The sequence below is a fragment of the Schistocerca serialis genome, chromosome 6 (assembly GCF_023864345.2).
Source record: "Schistocerca serialis cubense isolate TAMUIC-IGC-003099 chromosome 6, iqSchSeri2.2, whole genome shotgun sequence".
In the NCBI taxonomy this organism is placed as follows: Eukaryota; Metazoa; Arthropoda; class Insecta; order Orthoptera; family Acrididae; genus Schistocerca; species Schistocerca serialis.
The window spans coordinates 546,693,586-546,712,196 of NC_064643.1; the positions used below are offsets into that span (position 1 = coordinate 546,693,586).

An 18,611-nucleotide genomic window follows, 5' to 3' on the forward strand; every position below is an offset into this window, starting at 1 on the left:
CATTGTTTCAAGAACTGACGGGTCGCAGTTTTCTGTATTTATATCCGTTATAATAAAGATAATAATGATAATAATAATGAGGTTACTCCTGTTGACTAATCCAGCACTAAAGAGAATGCTCACCTTTTGCCTTCTCGTACAGATCACGGAGTAGGTTTCCATAGTTCTCCAGGCCCAGAATGCTCTTTCCCACGTTGCCGAATGGGACAGACGGCTCCACGTATTGGACGCCCTTCTTCTTCCAGTACTGGTACCCCCACTGGAAGCGCACATAGATTACCAGCAGCACAGCCGATAGGGCGATCACCAGCTCCTCCAGCCATCCGTCTAGGTACACACCCATCGTGCCTCTATAACCAAGGAGTTATGTTAAGCGCCACAGTCCTTACAGCACATCGCCACTGCAGCTGTCGCTCTTGCCAAAAAGCTAAAACAGCGTTTTTGTCGTATGACGACTGTGATAAGAAAACGAACTGTCATAATAGAGTTTGACAGTTCTTAAGCTATTCGACTTCCACTGTGCATGGCTAGCTGTTTTACGTGTAAGAAGAATTTTGTTCTGCTCAACGATTTTGGCTGTTTTCAGTGGGATAAACTGAAGCTACACTAACTGATCGAAACTATCGGGACACCCTGTGTAATACGGTATTGACCACTAGCTATCACGAGAGGCGGCGCAGAGTACACTCATGCACGTAATTTAAGGATAATGGTGAAACATGGTGAACTAACGCTCTGGTGGGCGGTTTGCTGGTTTAAATCACCCTGGAGTATGATCATGCGGTGCATTCTACCTGCGGTCGTCGTACGGTGGCGCTGGCAGCAGTCCACATACGAAGAGGTGTGTTGGTGCATGTCAGAGTACGGTGCAGCTAGTAAGTGTGCAGACGTTTTCAGACGTGCTAATGGTGACTGTGTGTTGAAAATGGCCCAAAGAACACATACTGATGACGTTATGAGGGGTAGAATACTAGGGTGACTGGAGGCTGGTCAAACACAGCAGGTCGTAGCACGGGCCCTCCGTGTGCCCCAAAGTGTGATCTCAACATTATGGCAACGATTCCAGCAGACAGGAAACGTATACGGGACGTCCACAGTGTACAACACCACAAGAAGACCGATATATCACCAGTGCTCGCAGACGGCCGCGGAGTACTGCAGGTAGCCTTGCTCGGAACCTTACCGCAGCCACTGGAACGGTTGTCTCCAGACACATAGTCTACAGACGACTGAAAAGACATGGTTTATTCACCCGAAGACCTGCAAGGTGCATTCCACTGACCCCTGGTCAAAGGAGAGCCCGTAAAGCCTGATGTCAAGAACACAGTACATGGTCATTGGAACAGTGGTCCCAGCTTATGTTAACGGACGAGTCCAGGTATAGTCTGAACAGTGATTGTCACCGGGTTTTCATCTGACGTGAAAGAGGAACCAGATACCAAACTCTTAATGTCCTTAAAAGGGATCTGTATGGAGGTCGTGGTTTGATGGTGTGGGGTGGGATTATGATTGGTGCACGTACACCCCTGTATGTCTTTGACAGAGGAACTATAACAGGTCAGGTGTATCGGGACGTCATTTTGTACCAGTATGTCCGCCTTTTCAGGGATGCAGTGGGTCCAACCTTCTTGCTGATGGACGATAATGCACGGCCCCACCGAACTGCCATCGTGGAGGGGTTCCTTGAAAGAGATCAGGCCAATGGAGCGGCCTGCGTGTTCTCCAGACCTAAACCCTATCGAGCACGTCTGGGATGCGCTCGGTCGACGTATTGCTGCACGTCTTCACACCACTAGGACACTTCAGGAGCCGCGCGGGATTAGCCGAGCGCTCTTGGGCGCTGCAGTCCTGGACTGTGCGGCTGGTCCCGGCGAAGTTTCGAGTCTTCCCTCGGGCATGAGTGTGTGTGTTCGTCCTTAGGATAATTTAGGTTAAGTAGTGTGTAAGCTTATGGACTGATGACCTTAGTAGTTAAGTCCCATAAGACTTCCACACATTTGAACTTTTTTTTTTTTTTTTTGACACTTCAGGAGCTCCGACTGACACTGGTGCAAGAATGGAAGGCTATACCCCAGCAGCTGCTCGACCACCTGATCCAGAGAATGCCGTTGTGCGGCTTGTGCACGTGTGCATGGTGATTATATCCCATATTGACGTCGGGGTATATGCGCGGGAAACAGTGGCGTTTTGTAGCACAGGTGTTTCGGGACGTTTTTCTCAACTTATCACCAATACCGTGGACTTACAGATTTGTGTCGTGTGTGTTCCCTTTGTGCCTATGCTATTAGCGACAATTTTGTGTAGTACCGCGTTGTGTGGCACCACATTTTGCAATTATCATTAATTTATGAGCATGAGTGTATTATGTAGTCAGCAGAGCAGCAGTATCAACAGAATGAGTACGTCAGAAGAGGTCAGTGAATGTGAAGTGGACTAATCGCTGGATGTCACCTGAGTGACAGATGCATCAAGGACATTTCAACCGTTCTGAAGCTGCCCTAGTCCACGGTTGATAATGTGATTGTGAAGTGGAAATGCGAAGGAACAACCACTGCTAAACAGAGACTGGGAAGACTTCATGACTGCTGAACGTTGACCGCCGAGCATTGCGGAGTGTTACTGTAAGAAATCTCATCAATTCTGTGGAATGTATCTTGAGTTTCAAAGAGTTACCGGCAGTCCATCTAGCACAGTAACTCTGCGTAGAGTGTCAAAATGAATGGGGTACAGTCATCGAGCAACCTGTCATAAGCTCTGTAGTCAATGTTAAGTGATGCTTGTAGTTGTGTGAAGAGAGACGCCACTAAACAGTAGATGACTTCAAAACAAGAGATTTGGAGTGCTGAATCACATTATAACACGTGGAAATCCGCTGAAAGTGTTTGGGTTTGGCTAATGCCTAGAGAATAGTACTTGTCATCGTGCATGGGACCAACAGCGAAGTATGGAGGAGTTGGTGTTACCGTATGAGGGTGTGTTTAGTAGTTACAATATGGATCCTTTATAACACTTAAGAAAACGCTAAACGCGTAAGAATATGAACACGTTTTACGGCACTGTATATTCCGTGCCGTAGAGGAACAGTTCGAAGACGATGATTGTAGTACGTTGTCATAGAGCAGCATCTGTGAAGCAATTTTTTATGGACAATGACCTTCATGAAATTCGCTGGTCAGGCCAGAGTCACCACCTGAAGCCCATGGTAAACGTTCGGAATGAGTTAAAGTGTAGTCTTCTCACGACACTCCAGCGTTCGGCACCACTACGTTCTCTGGTTTCCGCTCTTGAGGAAGAGTGGACTGCGAAACCTCCACAGACGTTCAGTCATGGCGTTAAAGTGTTCTCAGCAGAGTTCAAGCGGTCCTAGGCGAAGCGTGGATACATCCGATATTAATTTCCACGAATAGCAGACCGGATGCTGCTGATCAGATCGTCTACAAAGTTCATGTTTTTCGCTCTTGTGAAGAAAGTGTCACCGAACCAGCTAAGCGCAAACTCCATGCATTCTACGGCTTTTACATTTTACGGCTTTATGCCGATTTCCAGTATTTCCTTTGTGTGAGATCACGTGTGTCATAAAAATTTGCTTCGAGTATCTAAATACCCACATTTTATATGAAATTCAATCATGTTTTTTGTGGTTATTGTTTGAAACTTCGTCATATGTGCATGCATGCATGTCATGTGCTTTCGGATATTTGATGCTGCGAAAATATATTTCGTATTAGAACATCGGTTGTAATCTACATTTGTGCTCTATGCAATTTTTGCGCTGATATTGTCCTTCAGACAATCGTTCTTGTTAATTTGTTGAACATCTATGTGAAGCAAGACATATATTTGAAATTTTTCGTGTGTTTTTGAATGTCGTATAGAACATATTTTGCAAATGGCATTTGCGCGTTGTGCAAATTTTAACAGCAGTGTCTGGTTTGGAAAATGAAATGTCCTTGATCGCAGCGGAACTATTCACCTGACTACTGCAATATTTGTACCTTTTTCAGCTTTCCTATAGGTTTTCTCTCAGGAATGGTTGAAAGTGCACCGTATGATCGCTTTGTAAGTTGTAGCACAGTAGTTTGCTCTTCGCCTACAATAACTATAACATCATGTTAAATTTAATTTCGCCTATCAACATCCGTGTATATTGATTCCATTCATCATAATTTTCTTTTATCGTCACATATATAAAGTGATTCTGTTAGTGATCATAAGCTCTAAAAATTAAAAATTTAAAATGTTCCAGGCTCAAAGCAGAAAGTACCTGCACGTGTGAGGCTATGGCTGAGCCATTGACATACTCCTGTGGAAGTCAGAAATATCTGTTCTGGGTGACCTAACTAATAACCAGATTGCTCCCCATAGCAACACTTGAATTCAGGTGTATTTCTGTGGGTAACTTAATGAATCGAATTTATTAAACAGGTAAGGCCCTGGCATACATGAAACATGAGTGCTGTAACTCACGATGTGGTAAAACAATGATCATTATAAAACACTTTTTATTATAATTCGCTGTAGATTTCAAGTTAAACGCAAGAGTACGAATACGGGGAACGTTCTTAAAATAAGATGCTATGGAATCGAAGTATCAACACCTTGTCAAAGATTGGGTAATAAAGTTGAAGTGAATATGTTAAAGTCAACATAACATTTGGGGAAACAACTAAATTCGCAAAAGTTGCGCGGTAATTGATGAATGTTAATCAGAGAGGAAAGGAAGAACTACAAGAAGAAGTCATGTATGCACCCACTTTCTTGATTGAGCGCATATTGAACTCAGGATTGCTAATAAATATACATGAATTAGAAATTTGAAAGTCATAAGTCAGTCCGAAATCTTTGTGTACATCCTAAAAGTCGATTTGCGAACACTGCAGTTGATCACCATCCTTAACGTTAAATGCCCACGAATGGCGGCTGTGGTTGGTTCAAATGGCTCTGAGAACTATGGGACTTAAAATCTATGGTCATCAGTCCCCTAGAACTTAGAACTACTTAAACCTAACTAACCTAAGGACATCACACACATCCATGCCCGAGGCAGGATTCGAACCTGCGACCGTAGCGGTCACGCGGTTCCAAACTGAAGCTCCTAGAACCGCACGTCCACACCAGCCGGTGGCGGCTGTGGTGGCTGAAAATTCTGTCACTGGCGTGTACGTTAGCTGCTCTCCCTCAGAGCTGGATATCGAAATCCGTCTCCTGACTGAAGCGTCCCTAGCAATTCTCAGATGGAAGTAAGTTCCACAGAGTGCTCCCAGCAAGAAGCAGAATTTTTGTTCTACCTTGTCAGTGATTCTTTCTAGTAACGATCAATCGGATCCGTTCGAACAATGCAACAATCTCCCTCCATACTCAGTTTGAATACAATTAAACAACAGTGCAGATTGTTAGTGCTAAAGCCCAGAAACTGGCAACTTCTGACTCGCATCATCTATCCTATTTCGCGTCTCAGCCAACGAAGCCTTCTCCAAGAACACATAAACTATTGTGGTTCCCCCACTCCAGAATTTGTTTATGTTAACCAGTGGTAGCTGCTGTTACTCTCCCTTAGTAGAACCTGCAACAATTCAGTTAACTTGGCACTATCCTAATAGTTCTGGATACCATATTCTTAAGTGCGAGAAATCCAGATTGTCTCTTCTCTCACTCTGTTTCATAGGTCTTATCTTTGCACAGTCCTGGACCTAGCTCTCCCCACAATACAAAAGAAAAGGAAGGAAGATTGATGTTCAACGTCCGGTTGACATCGAGGTTATTAGGGACGCAACACAAGCTCGGACTGTTTCAAGGATGGGAAAGGAAAGCGGCAGTGCCCCTCCGAAGGAACCACCCCAGCATTTGCCTGGAGCGCTTTAGGGAAATAACAGGAAACCTAAATCTGGATGGCCGGAAGATGATTTGAACCGTCGTCCTTCTGAATGTGTGTCAACTCAGCTTAACACTCCACTACCTCTCTCGGTTCCCATAATACAGGTTTATTGCAGGATACAGGGCTTTGCGATACTGTGTCTCTAGTCATTGTTGCCGGCCGAAGTGGCCGTGCGGTTAAAGGCGCTGCAGTCTGGAACCGCAAGACCGCTATGGTCGCAGGTTCGAATCCTGCCTCGGGCATGGATGTTTGTGATGTCCTTAGGTTAGTTAGGTTTAACTAGTTCTACGTTCTAGGGGACTAATGACCTCAGCAGTTGAGTCCCATAGTGCTCAGAGCCTAGTCATTGTTAGCATCCGACATAGCTCTTTGGCGCCAGTGGACTCCCCACATTAAAAGCGGTACGCAATAGCTTTCTTTTGTTTCGGACGGAAAAACGGACGGCGCTTCTCCAGCAAAGCTTGGCCGCACGCAATATACTGAGCACAATTTATACCTGACCTCTCCCTCCCTAGCCGTACTGGCAGTGTCAGACCTTTGGGTCCACCTAATAGCTGGACATTGACTTGGTCTCGCCATTTCGGCTGGCCTCTCCTCAACATGCAGTCAATATGATTGCCAACTACACATTTAAACAATCGTCCAGAACAATAAATTACTATGTAAATTTGGTAAGTAGATACGGCAATCTTTAACATTAACTTTAAACATCTCATTTCTAGCTGGCAATTAATTTATACTGGCTGAGTTTATTAATTTAATGGAGTTTGATTATAGTATGTGGCAGTTTTGATAAAAATGGTCACATTGCCAGGAAACGCATAGACCTTAATTCCACGTTATTCTCTTGTTATAACAGAAATAGCTTCCTTGGTTGTTTTCATTTCAGTGATGTATGTAGTTTAAGACATCCAGAAATTTAAAGAGAATCAGCAAGCTTAGTTTCAAGTTATTCGTTTACTGTCCTGTAAACTATTGCAACAGCTGCATTACAGCTCCACTGTGAGTCCTGTGCTTGGGCTTCAGAACAATTAGTTCCTGCTCATAAGCAGCTGGAAATCGCCCAGACTGTGGTCAAGTGATTGAAAGCTGCTGCAAAAATGCTGCGGTGCGAGTGCTACCGAGAAACACATACCAGGGATGCCACAGAGACCTGAGATCATATACTCCACCATGGATAACGTGTCCTCTAAAGGACGTACGTGGTCTGTCACCACTCATATAGTTGTCAGACTTTTAGTTGCATGTTAATCCTGGGCTCCGGGACCCTGAATGGTGGAGATACGGTCCGAAGAGAGCTGGGAATCCCACACCACATCCCACCCCTTAAGCAGAATTTTAAAGTGCGGTCTCCCAGGGAAACTGAAACGAAGCCAATGAGAAGTACTTTACCTATTGGAAAGTCTGCTGTGTCAGGGAAAATCAAGTGCAAGAGAGCAGGGCTCTGTTAATCGTTAGGAGTTTGGACGTATGACAAATGTCGGTGGCACTGAGAGAAATTGCAGCAAGGGATGGTTAGCATCACCTTCTGCACTATTTGTATATCTAGAGGCCTCATTCAGCATGCTGAAGAGACTGTTCCGGCAATTGATGAGGCAAGAGGATGCTGCCAACTATAGATATTGGTGTAAGTAGGGCCAGATCCCTGCAGACTGGTTTCACACGACATGCCTGTATCATCGCGGTGACATTCAAGGAAGGTTGAGAAGTCCAGCCTGATTCACGAAATTTTAACGCAGTCCACAATCTGCAGCATTATCCCCAGGTCTGATCGTGACACCTGGTTTTCAGTCGAATGGAATGCCTGAACCAGAGAATTTGGAGGTTCTATGACAAGGTAGTATAGTATCTAAATCGGAAATCAGACAGGTGAACGCACAAATCAGAAGCTGCTGCTCGGGTAGCTGACTGTGTGTCGGGTTGAGAGATGAGACTGCTACAGTCCTCGCAATCAACGACCGAAAGGTTAGAAACAAAGTTCCAAGGTTTGAATTGCTTCTAAAAGCAGTAGAACAGGCCTACTATCTACAGAAAGTTGGTTGAAACCCGAAATTGACAACAGTGAGCATTTTGAGGTAAATCAGAGAGGACATCGAAATGATAGACTAAAGGGAAGGGAAGTTGGTATACTCATCGCAGCAGACAGGGAACTGAATTCCACCGAGAAGCAAACTGAACCTGCATGGGGGATTCTTTAGGCATGGCTCAGTATCACCGATGGGTGCAAAGCCTGTAACTGGATTCTGAGACGTAACCACGCGAGAGAGGTGGCGGTGATTAGCACACTGGACTTGCAGTCTAGAGAACAACAGTTCATATTCCCAGTAGTAGGGCAACCTATGCGTCAGGCCTCTCTGCATTGTTGCCAAATTTATTCAACATGGCGGCGATGATGTCATCCAAGTGGCGGCATGTAGAATTGGCAACATCGCATGACGTCATCCAAGGTGGGGGATTTTGGCGGGAAAACAGGCCAATTGTGCTACGTCCACTAACCTAACCTCCAAAAAAAACGGCAGGAATTTTGAATTTTGGCAGGAAAATAGACCAATTGTGTCATGTCCACTAACCCAAGTCTCCGAAAGAAAAAATGGAGGGAAGTTTGAATACCAACATGATAATACAAACAAAAACTATACTTACCTATATTATTATCATTACTTATCATTTGTTAACATTCTTTATCGTTTATTGTTATTATTTATTATCATTTATTATTATTTATTATCATGTATTATTATTGACCTGCCTCCACTAGAAAATTCCCTCCAAATTCAAATTCCAACACTATATTGGCTGCAAAACCCTACTTTTCTTTATTATTATTAATTATTATTCATTATCATTTATTAACATTCATTATCATTCATTGTCATTTATTATCATTCATTATCATTTATTATCATTCATTATTATTTATTATTATTGTTATTATTATTTATTATTGTAGTCATACCTCCACTAGAAAATTGCGCCAAATTCAAATTCCAACACGATAATGTCTCGAAAACTGTACTTCTATTTATTATTATTGTCATTTATTAATTATCAAGATGTCCGATTTTCTCGGCGAGAAAGCCATTTTTCTTACATCCATAACAAAAATCTATCACGAGTTCAAATCCCAACACCATAATTGATCACACGTACGAATTTTTTCTGTCACTTATCTTTTTTCACTGGTAGCCTATCATAATCGCGTCAAATAATAAACTGTCCTTATAGTAACATAAGTCACATCCATTGATTTTGTAGGGGGGAAGGGACTGAAGACTTAATTTCAAGCAGTACGGTCATCACATGTTCTCCAACACAGTCAGCACACACATCTTTGATATCGCAGTGCAGTCGCCACGACGTCCACGCTCCAACTGAATTAGTTCAAATCCTCACCACCCCCTGGCCAGCGCGCGGAAACACTTCTGATGCCTGTCACGTGAGGCGGCCAGAGACTCGCGCTGGACTGACGGTACGCTGGGGGCGAGCCCAGCGATCGTTCCCACGTCGTAAACATGTTTTTGCTGTCACAGCGGTCCCTTGTCCGCTCACCTCCGCACGTTTCCCGCCAAAATTGTTTGCCTTGGAGCTGAATCACACAACGGTCGGCCTTTCCCTGCCACACTTTTGGCGCCAAAGTTGTTTTCCTCGGCACGTTCAAACTTGTCGATGCTGACCGCTCACCGTCCACCACATGTCCTTGTGCGAGCGAGAACGCAGTGCTACACTTTTGGTGGCAAAGTTTGCTCGACAGTGGAATCCGTCATCACTATATAACAGCACGCTTGTTCCGCACTAGAACGCTCGCTAATTGACTCTCTCTCATGCGCATAATAACTGTACAATAACTGTACAGCCACCTCTCCCTAGGAACCAGCGCCAAGTTTGAAATATGCCAGTAAACAAAGCTCACTTGTGCTCCTGCCACCAGCCTAAGAAAATTGTTGCAAACCAAGCTCATCTTCACTAAACTAAGCCACCAGCACTCAACCTCTTCCTACACGTTTCAGGTAAAAGGACTCACCCTGCACTAGGGCCATGGATGGAGGAACCAATTTACTTTATTTAGGAATGGAATGTATGTATCACACCGACATGTTCCACACCATATAGAACTGCAAAACACTCCTACATAACTCATTTATAACGCTCTAGACACACGCTTGCCAATTGTAAACAGTTAAAAATAACTGAAAGCACAGCCTACAGACATGCGAACCGCTCGTAAATAATGCAAAACATTTACGTCCAAATAGTCAAACAACTCCTAATTTTCTGAAATAATTTCAGCCCATTGGCTGATGGAATGTGGAAAGAGTGTACTTTATTTATTTGGGACATATCTTTTTGAAACTTTTGCATCACATAGGTTTCGATATGTAAGGCTGACATAAGGCAGTTTCTGAACTCCAGTAGTGCACTACACGTGGCAACACAACCACACCCACCAAGATATTCATTCCAATCCAGACCTCCAACTCCTCTACAGATAAATTTGTCCAGTTATTTGTTGACTCACTCACAGTCTGACCAGGGCTCTCTGCATCGTGTGTATATTTAATATGATCTTGTTCATATAGGCATCTGTAGTTTGAGGTGTCGGACTTGGCGAGCTGTTAGGAATTCTTGGATGGTCGCACTCTGAGTTATTCTGGGAGAGTATTGTGAATTCCGTTTGTCTGCGCTGAAGGTGGATCCCATTGGTGCCTTCGTGACTGTTTCACTGTTTGATGGTAGAGGATAAAGATGATAGGGTGTTGAGCATCTGTTGTACTTGTACCTAGGTTGAGGCATATAACATTGCGCGCATTTCCTGCGAATGGTCCTGTTGTAGTAACTGAGATCGTTCTGTTTATAGACAGGTTGCAGAAGGTAATAGATATGTCTTTCTCCGACTTAAATTGCAGAGAGCAGATGGGTGAAGATAAATGCATACCCATCTACGCTTAGAAAGGGAGAATGCTTTTTTATTATTCAGTGAGTTTTGGCAGGAGTGAATATGGTTTTATATATGTGCGTGTTTAAAATTTGTGAGTGGAAATCGTCAGTGAAGGGTGTATGACATCAGGTTCGCTTTCTGGGGGAGACACTGTTTACATGTCCTGTTCGAGATGCAAGGGGGAGATAGAGATCTGCGCTGCTCAGGATCCATTTGTGCACTGTATGCCGTTAGACAATAGCTGGAGGGCAGGTATAGGGAGAGCCCACTTCAGCATTCTGATCCTGGGGCTGTTTAGATGGACAGCTATGTGGCTTTGACATGCCGCTGGCGGCACTCGGACACTCGCTTTGTAAGGTGCTGTGGGATCGGTTTGAGCATTTAGTACTTGTTTGGGTGGTTATTGGATTAAGAACTGTAATATTGAAGGTCATGTCCTCTGGGGGACTGCTGTGTAATTGAGTAAGTGTGTTTACGTATTTGAAGATATGTTTCGCGAATGGTGATGTTAAGTTGATGGCGCAATTTAGCTACCACTGTAAAAAAAATAGCTGTCTGCTGCTGAAAGAAAGAAAGAAAGGGGTGATGTTGCCCGCAGACCTGATGGATGAGTTATTAGATAAGAGCAAGTGATAATTGTTGAATGAAGCTGTGTGTTCGGATATAGGAGTCTCTAAACGGCGGGGCGAGATTTTTTTTTATGTGGGCTTTATGCTATCTATAGATAGTGATATTCGACGGCTAGTGACAACAGTTAAGAGCGGAAAAAATAGGAACAAATCGAGCGCTGGCAGAATGTTGTGGCAATGGTAATAATATTTAATTCAAGGTGGAGGTGGTAAATATGGACCAGGCTTTGAATATTGGTGTGAGTGTCGTATGTGCTTGATGCTCTGTATAAAAGTTTGACCCTTTAATTGCGTTTGGTATTTATGGGTGTATGTAAAATTAATTTTACTATTGAAAGTGCGAGAAAGATGAGTTGATTGGTGTTTAGATAGAGGCTACGTTTGTAATTCGAAAAGAGGGGATGAGAATGGTAAATTGATTGATGGGCGTTGTTTGTGGGGTGATATATGAGTGTCAAGATAGGGTTGAGGACGTTTGCGTACGTTGATTGTGGTACGGGTGTGAGGTTAGGTGCGGTGGGAGGTATAAATTAGATCTTATTTTTTAAAAAATGTTGTAAAGTAAGAATAATATTGAGAAGGTTTTGGATGGCCGGTCAAGCGACGATGCGAGATCAGGGATGTGTGGTTATGTTTAATTAAAGGGCCGTGTAATGTCGTGTGAGGAGCAATGTGCAGTGTGCAACAGGGTTATAGGAGGTAAAGACATCTCCTGCTGTGATGTGTCTAGCGTATGGAGGCTGCGCTTTGACAATTTTGGTACGTTGATATATCTAGTTGACTTTCACCCTCGTTTGGTTGTGAGGGATTGCGGTCCTGGGCGGACGTAAGTGTGTGCATTGACCGCTGACGAGCGCATTGACCGCACCAACTCACGCTTGCGGAAGCCGAGCAGGGGCTGTGCGAGGTCTGAAATCTGACGAATGGGTGACTTCACGATCATGTGGGCAGGGTGCGGAGTGGGGGTACCTGCGCATGTCTGCTGAGTTATTTGCGAGCGGATCTGCGGGCTCTGCTATGCATTATTAGGATAGTTTACGAGTACTGACGTATCTACACATCTGTGTGAGGAATTATTTAGTAGCAGTTTGCTATAGTGTGTACTGAAATTATGATTGAGTGCATGTCTGTGGCCTGTGCAACATGGCCCAGGGCACATCTGGGTGGGTGTTTTGTGATAGTGTGATAGATATACCGCATGATTAAATAAGTTGTTTGAAAAAATAGATAGTGATCTCAATGATTACACGCGCCTGCAGCGCAGATCAGAGTGATTGGTTTTCCGTCACCATCTCGGTTGCATGCGAGTAGTAAATGTTTTCCCGGCTGCGTTAATCGTGTGTGTCAACGAACTATGAGCTATTCTGACAATAGACGTGAAGGCAGGTCCAGACCTGAGACGCCGGCGGTATACATGAGAAGAACAATGCAGCTTTCACATGTGTGAGAGGAGGGTGCCCTTTCTGGTCGGCTGTCACGAGCGCTCGGAAGCTGAACTTGACTGGAGACTCTGGAACCCACTTCACCGCCGACTGCACGAGCGCGCGGCCTGCCTTGGAGCGTAATCAAGGCGCATAGGCGATATCAATCTCTCTGGTGTTAGGTGCGAATGCGACTGTGTGGAGGTCATGTTTGGGGCAGGCCGAGCAGAGACTTTTGGTCGGTTTGCCAGCTGGGGGTGTTTGGGAGCGTGTGTTGCACTATTTTGGGAGCATGTCTGTGCACTGTGCGGTGCTTTATTTGGAGAGTTTAAGAGTACAGAGCTCGTCTGCTGATATTGTGTACTGCATTATTTCAGAGCTGTTTGCTCTCTGAGGACTTGTTTACGTGTTTGTGGCCTGTGTCAGATGACCACAATCGGATCAGTGCGAGTGTTTTGTGACAAATATACTCCACGACTAAATAAAAGGGCTCCAAATAAATGGAGTGCAGCCCTTCCTTACTTCCCAGAGCAGCAGAGCGCAGTCTCAGTGGTTTTTGCGCAAAAACTGCAATCTGGTCAGACTGTGAGTGAGTCAACAAATAACTGGACAAATTTATCTGTAGAGGAGTTAGAGGTCTGGATTGGAATGAATATCCTGGTGGGTGTGGTTGTGTTGCCATGTGTAGTGCACTACTGGAGTTCAGAAACTGTCTTATGTCAGCCTTCCATGGGCCTAGTGCAGGGCGAGTCCTTTTACCCGAAACGTGTAGAAAGAGGTTGAGTGCTGGTTGCTTATTTTAGTGAGGATGAGCTTGGTTTGTAACAATTTTCTTAGGTTGGTGGCGGGAGCACAAGTGAGCTTTGTTTACTGGCATATTTCAAACTTGGCGTTGGTTCCTAGGGAGAGGTGGCTGTCTGGCCCTCGAAAAGTAGTTGAAATTAGGTAGTTGAACACCTTTGCATACGTATATGAAATTGTATATTGAATTATTTGATATAATTAAAAACGAAATTGAATTAAGTACTTAGGTATTTACAGAAAACGATGTCAGTCGCGTGTATGTAGAGTGTGTGACGTAAGCGGGGCGGCGGCGCAGCAATTGTACAGAGAGAGTCAATTAGCGAGCGTTCTAGTGCGGAACAAACGTGCTGTTATATAGTCATGACGGATTCCACTGTCGAGCAAACTTTGCCGCCAAAAGTGTAGCACTGCGTTCTCGCTCGCACATGGACACATGGTGGACGGTGAGCGGTCGGCATCGACAAGTTTGAACGTGCCCAAGAAAACAACTTTGGCGCCAAAAGTGTGGCAGGGAAAGGCCGACCGTTGTGTGATTCAGCTCCAAGGCAAACAATTTTGGCGGGAAACGTGCGGAGGTGAGCGGACAAGGGACCGCTGTGACAGCAAAAACATGTTTACGACGTGGGAGAGATCGCTGGGCTCGCCCCCAGCGTACCGTCAGTCCAGCACGAGTCTCTGGCCGCCTCACGTGACAGGCGTCGGAAGTGTTTCTGCGTGCTGGCCGGGGGGTGGTGAGGATTTGAACTAATTCAGTTGGAGCGTGGACGTCGTAGCGACTGCACTGCGATATCAAAGATGTGTGTGCTGACTGTGTCGGAGAACATGTGATGACCGTACTGCTTGAAATAAAGTCTTCAGTCCCTTCCCCCCTACAAAATCAATGGACATTACTTACGTTACTATAAGTGCAGTTTATTATTTGACGCGATTATGATAGGCTACCAGTGAAAAAAGATAAGTGACGGAGAAAATTCGTACGTGTGATCAATTATGGTGTTGGGATTTGAACTTGTGATAGATTTTTGTTATGGATATAAGTAAAATGGCTTTCTCGCCGAGAAAATCGGACATCTTGATAATTAATAAATGATGATAATAAGTAGAAGTACAGTTTTCGAGACATTATCGTGTTGGAATTTGAATTTGGCGCAATTTTCAAGTGGAGGTATGCCTATAATAATAATAATAATAATAACAAATACTAATGAATGATAATAAATGATAATGAATGATAAAAAATTACAATGAATGATAATAATGTTAATAAATGATAATGAATAATAATAAAGAAAAGTAGGGTTTTGCGGCCATTATCGTGTTGAAATTTGAATTTGGAGGGAATTTTCTAGTGGAGGCAGGTCAATAATAATAATAAATAATAATAAATGATAATAAATAATAATAAATGATAATGAATGTTAATAAACGATAATTAATAATAATAAAGATAAATACGGTTTTTGCATGCATTATCGTGTTGGAATTCAAACATCCTACCATTTTTTCTTCTAGAGGCTTGGGTTAGTGGACATCGCAATTTGGTCTATTTTCCCGCCAAAATTCAAAATTCCCTGCCGTTTTTTCTGGAAGTTAGGTTAGTGGACTTAGCACAATTGGTCTATTTTCCCACCAAAATCCGCCTTCTTGGATGACGTCATGTGATGTTGCCAATTCTACATGCCGCCACTTGGATGACATCATCGCCGCCGTCTTGAATAAATATGGCAGCAACGCAGAGTGGCCTGACGCTAAGGTTGCCCTACTACTAGTCCTGTGCGACCATCCAGCTTCAGGTTTTCCTTGAATTCTCTAAACCGATCCACCAGATTCGTGGGTCGTTCCTTTGAAAAGGGTATGGCCGACATCCTTCCCCATCCTTTCGTAATTCGAACTTGTTTGTTCTCCGTCTCCAATAACCACCCTGCCGATGGGACATTAAACGATAATCTTCCTCCATTTTCAGACGCAATCGTAAACTCTAGAGAAATCCTCAGTATGGTAGTATGTACGTTCTCCAATCACACTGTTGGCCAATAGGTACGTACCTAATAGAAAACTTAGTGAATTGACCGACTTTCACGGTAGAGGGTGTCTGTAAATAAACGTATAAAAAGACTACCTACGCCTAGAGCGATGTAACTAAATCATACAAGTGGAACTAGAGACTTGTTAAGTGAAACGCTTTTGACTAGCAAAAGGGCAAAGCGTGAAGCCTGCAAGGATTATGGTAGCAGAATCCTGTCGAAAGACTTCTCACAAAACTCAAAGAAATAAGCGTCATATGAAGGGTATCAGTATCAGCAAAGATGAAAGTCCAGCCATTCATGGATGCCAAGGCACTTACAGCTAGCGTAGCAAAGGACACGTCAAAACACTGAATCTCGCTTACAAATGTCCCCTCTCAGCAAAGCTAATTAATGCGGCGTATGTCAATGATCAGCAAAGGAGAAAAAAAAAACTGTGAACTGTCGTCTTGTCCCAGTGCGACGGTATTGGGTTATTGTGACACGCAAATTGAAAAATTTATACATAATATGCAATTTCCGAAAAGAAATTCAAATAAAGATACCGAAAAAATTGAGATAATCATATTGAGTATAAAAAATCGTAACTTGAAAAACTATAATATGATAAAATGTTCCTCCGCTTCTTTCCTTATATTGCAGGGGACAATAAATACTTCATAAAAATTAAGAGACGCTAAAATGTGAACTTACCCTATTCTCATTTACTATGGGTAACGTTCATTATATTTGGTTATGGTTAAAATTTGTCAACTGTTCTGCAAAGCAGTCAATTTACACATTGAATGCAATTAGGATCAGTTAAATGAATTACTGCATTTGACAAACCATCTGGTTACAGATACGTAGTACGAGGTGGTTAGCTACAACGAAAGCCCCATAAGTTAGGCGAAACAGAAGTTGCGTAAAGCAGGTCTTGCCGTTATAACAATATCTCCACTGACAGTTAATTAGTTCAAAAATTATCACGTCGCGCACTCAAAGTATGATCTTTTTATTGCGCAACTGAAAGGTCTTTAATGTGCAGGTATTGCTACATCAATTAATTACAGTCACTGAAGGAAATTAACAATAAGACACTTATCTTGCATATGCAATCCAACGACGATCTCGCTCTGGCTTTGTCTTGTAATTAAAATTGTTGTCCAGGTAGCGTGGCTGTCGCTGTTGATGCGAAAGGCAATCGGATGTTAACTACGCCGACTTGAAGAACTTACGAAGACAATCGTTCAGGACTAATTTGATGATTTATGTTTTTCATTGCAATGTGCTTCATACTTTTTTAAACAATGGTCACTTGAAAATAGTTCTTCACACTTACTTTTCACAGAAATTCACATTTATTAAACTTTTTATACTTTCGCATGTTCAAAACATTACTTCATCGTACTATTTCGCAGCCGTTACTGCTCTTAATAAAACTCACAACATTTTTCATTGCCCGCAACTCAGACTCATCTTTTCATTTCCATTACAAAGTCAAGACTGTTTATATTCAACACAAAAAACTTGACTACTCTGTACGCTTCCGCGCCAGAAGTCACAAGCCAGCATCAAAGATAACAATAAGTACAAAGCTATTCACACTAGATATTATACCGATTTCAACACGTCAAAATATCGACGTACCTACATATAAAAATGAAACCAAATTTGAACAGAGTGAAAAATATGAGACGTTATGTAGAAAAATATTCATTAATCTACGGTATCGAGAAACTGGGTTGGTGGGTGGTAATGGTTTCGCAAGTAAAGAAACATTTCAACGTGTGGTAGAAAGAGTAATACCATAAAAAAATAAGAGCAAAAGATTACTTTTCAGATGTGCACCTTCTTCTGACAATTAAACGACCACTCTCTCCTAACTTCATACTTTACTGATGATCATCATCATCATCATTATCGATTCAGTATAAAACGCGGCGCCTTGTGTCCATGCACTGGAGTTAGTAAAATTGTGGTGCCTTAACCGGAATGTAGCATCTTCAGCAGGATCAGAAACAAAGTACTGTGATTTGTAATAATTAAAATCTGAAAACGTCTACTAGTAAGAACTAGTACAACTGGTTTTAAAGGACTGTAATTCGATAGAATCTCCAAATGTATAAAGTTCAGTTACCAATTTGCAAAACAAATTCAAAACTAATTCAAGGTAGTGGTAACTATAACAGAAACAAATGAAAGTCTGCAATACGTATTCTTTACTTAGAACAAGAACACTAATAAAGTGAATCAACGCATGTATTATTACGCTTCTTAATAGCATATGTTGATCAAACAAAAGACACCCTGCGGAACCTGAACGTAAGTAAATTGTAGTTCGTCGACTTACCTTCAGAAAAAGGTCGAAACGAATATTGCTGACCTAACCGTGGCAAAGTAGTCGGCTCTTGTCCGGCGTCACTATTTTATACACCCGTAAGCTGGCGCGCAGCACAGCATCCGAGAGTGGGGATATGAGGGAGTGGGGACACTGCTGCGAAATTACGCTAGCTATAGCGCGGGTCAACTCTGTCCCGTCGGCGAAGACCAAAGCTTCTGATAACGCCAACTGCTGTCCTTAAGAATGCGTCACTGAGCTGGAAACGGCTGTACATGATTATCAGACACTCTCTAGCTTTGGATTTCAGCGTCTAACTCAGTGGTTCACAACCTGGGGTAATTGTAAATATTTACTATCAAATAACAGTCTCGATCACAAATTATGTATTCATTACGGTGACCGGTTTCGACCCAACTGTGGTCATCTTCAGACCAATGAGTAAGAGCCTTCTTCTGGTAGTGAGTAGTGATTTACCACACGAAGGAGGTTCTTACTCATTGGTCTGAAGATGACCTCTGTAGTGGTCGAAATCGGCCACCGGATTGAATAAGTAGTGACCAAGGCTGTTTTTGATAGTAAATATTTGCAACAAAATTGAT

General features: G+C 43.0%; 1 protein-coding gene across 1 annotated transcript in view; it reads right to left on the minus strand.

Annotated features, from left to right (window-relative positions):
- LOC126484431 (cytochrome P450 6k1-like) overlaps window positions 1-18,156 on the minus strand; it is a 132,182-nt gene extending 114,026 nt beyond the window's left edge. The window contains exons 1-2 of the mRNA XM_050107946.1: window positions 18,022-18,156; window positions 124-350 (exon numbers count right to left, since the gene is read on the minus strand). Coding sequence (XP_049963903.1) covers window positions 124-343 — 220 coding nt within the window. The 5' untranslated portion in view covers window positions 344-350; window positions 18,022-18,156. The remainder of the gene's footprint in view (window positions 1-123; window positions 351-18,021) is intronic.
- Window positions 18,157-18,611: the final 455 nt, after the last annotated feature.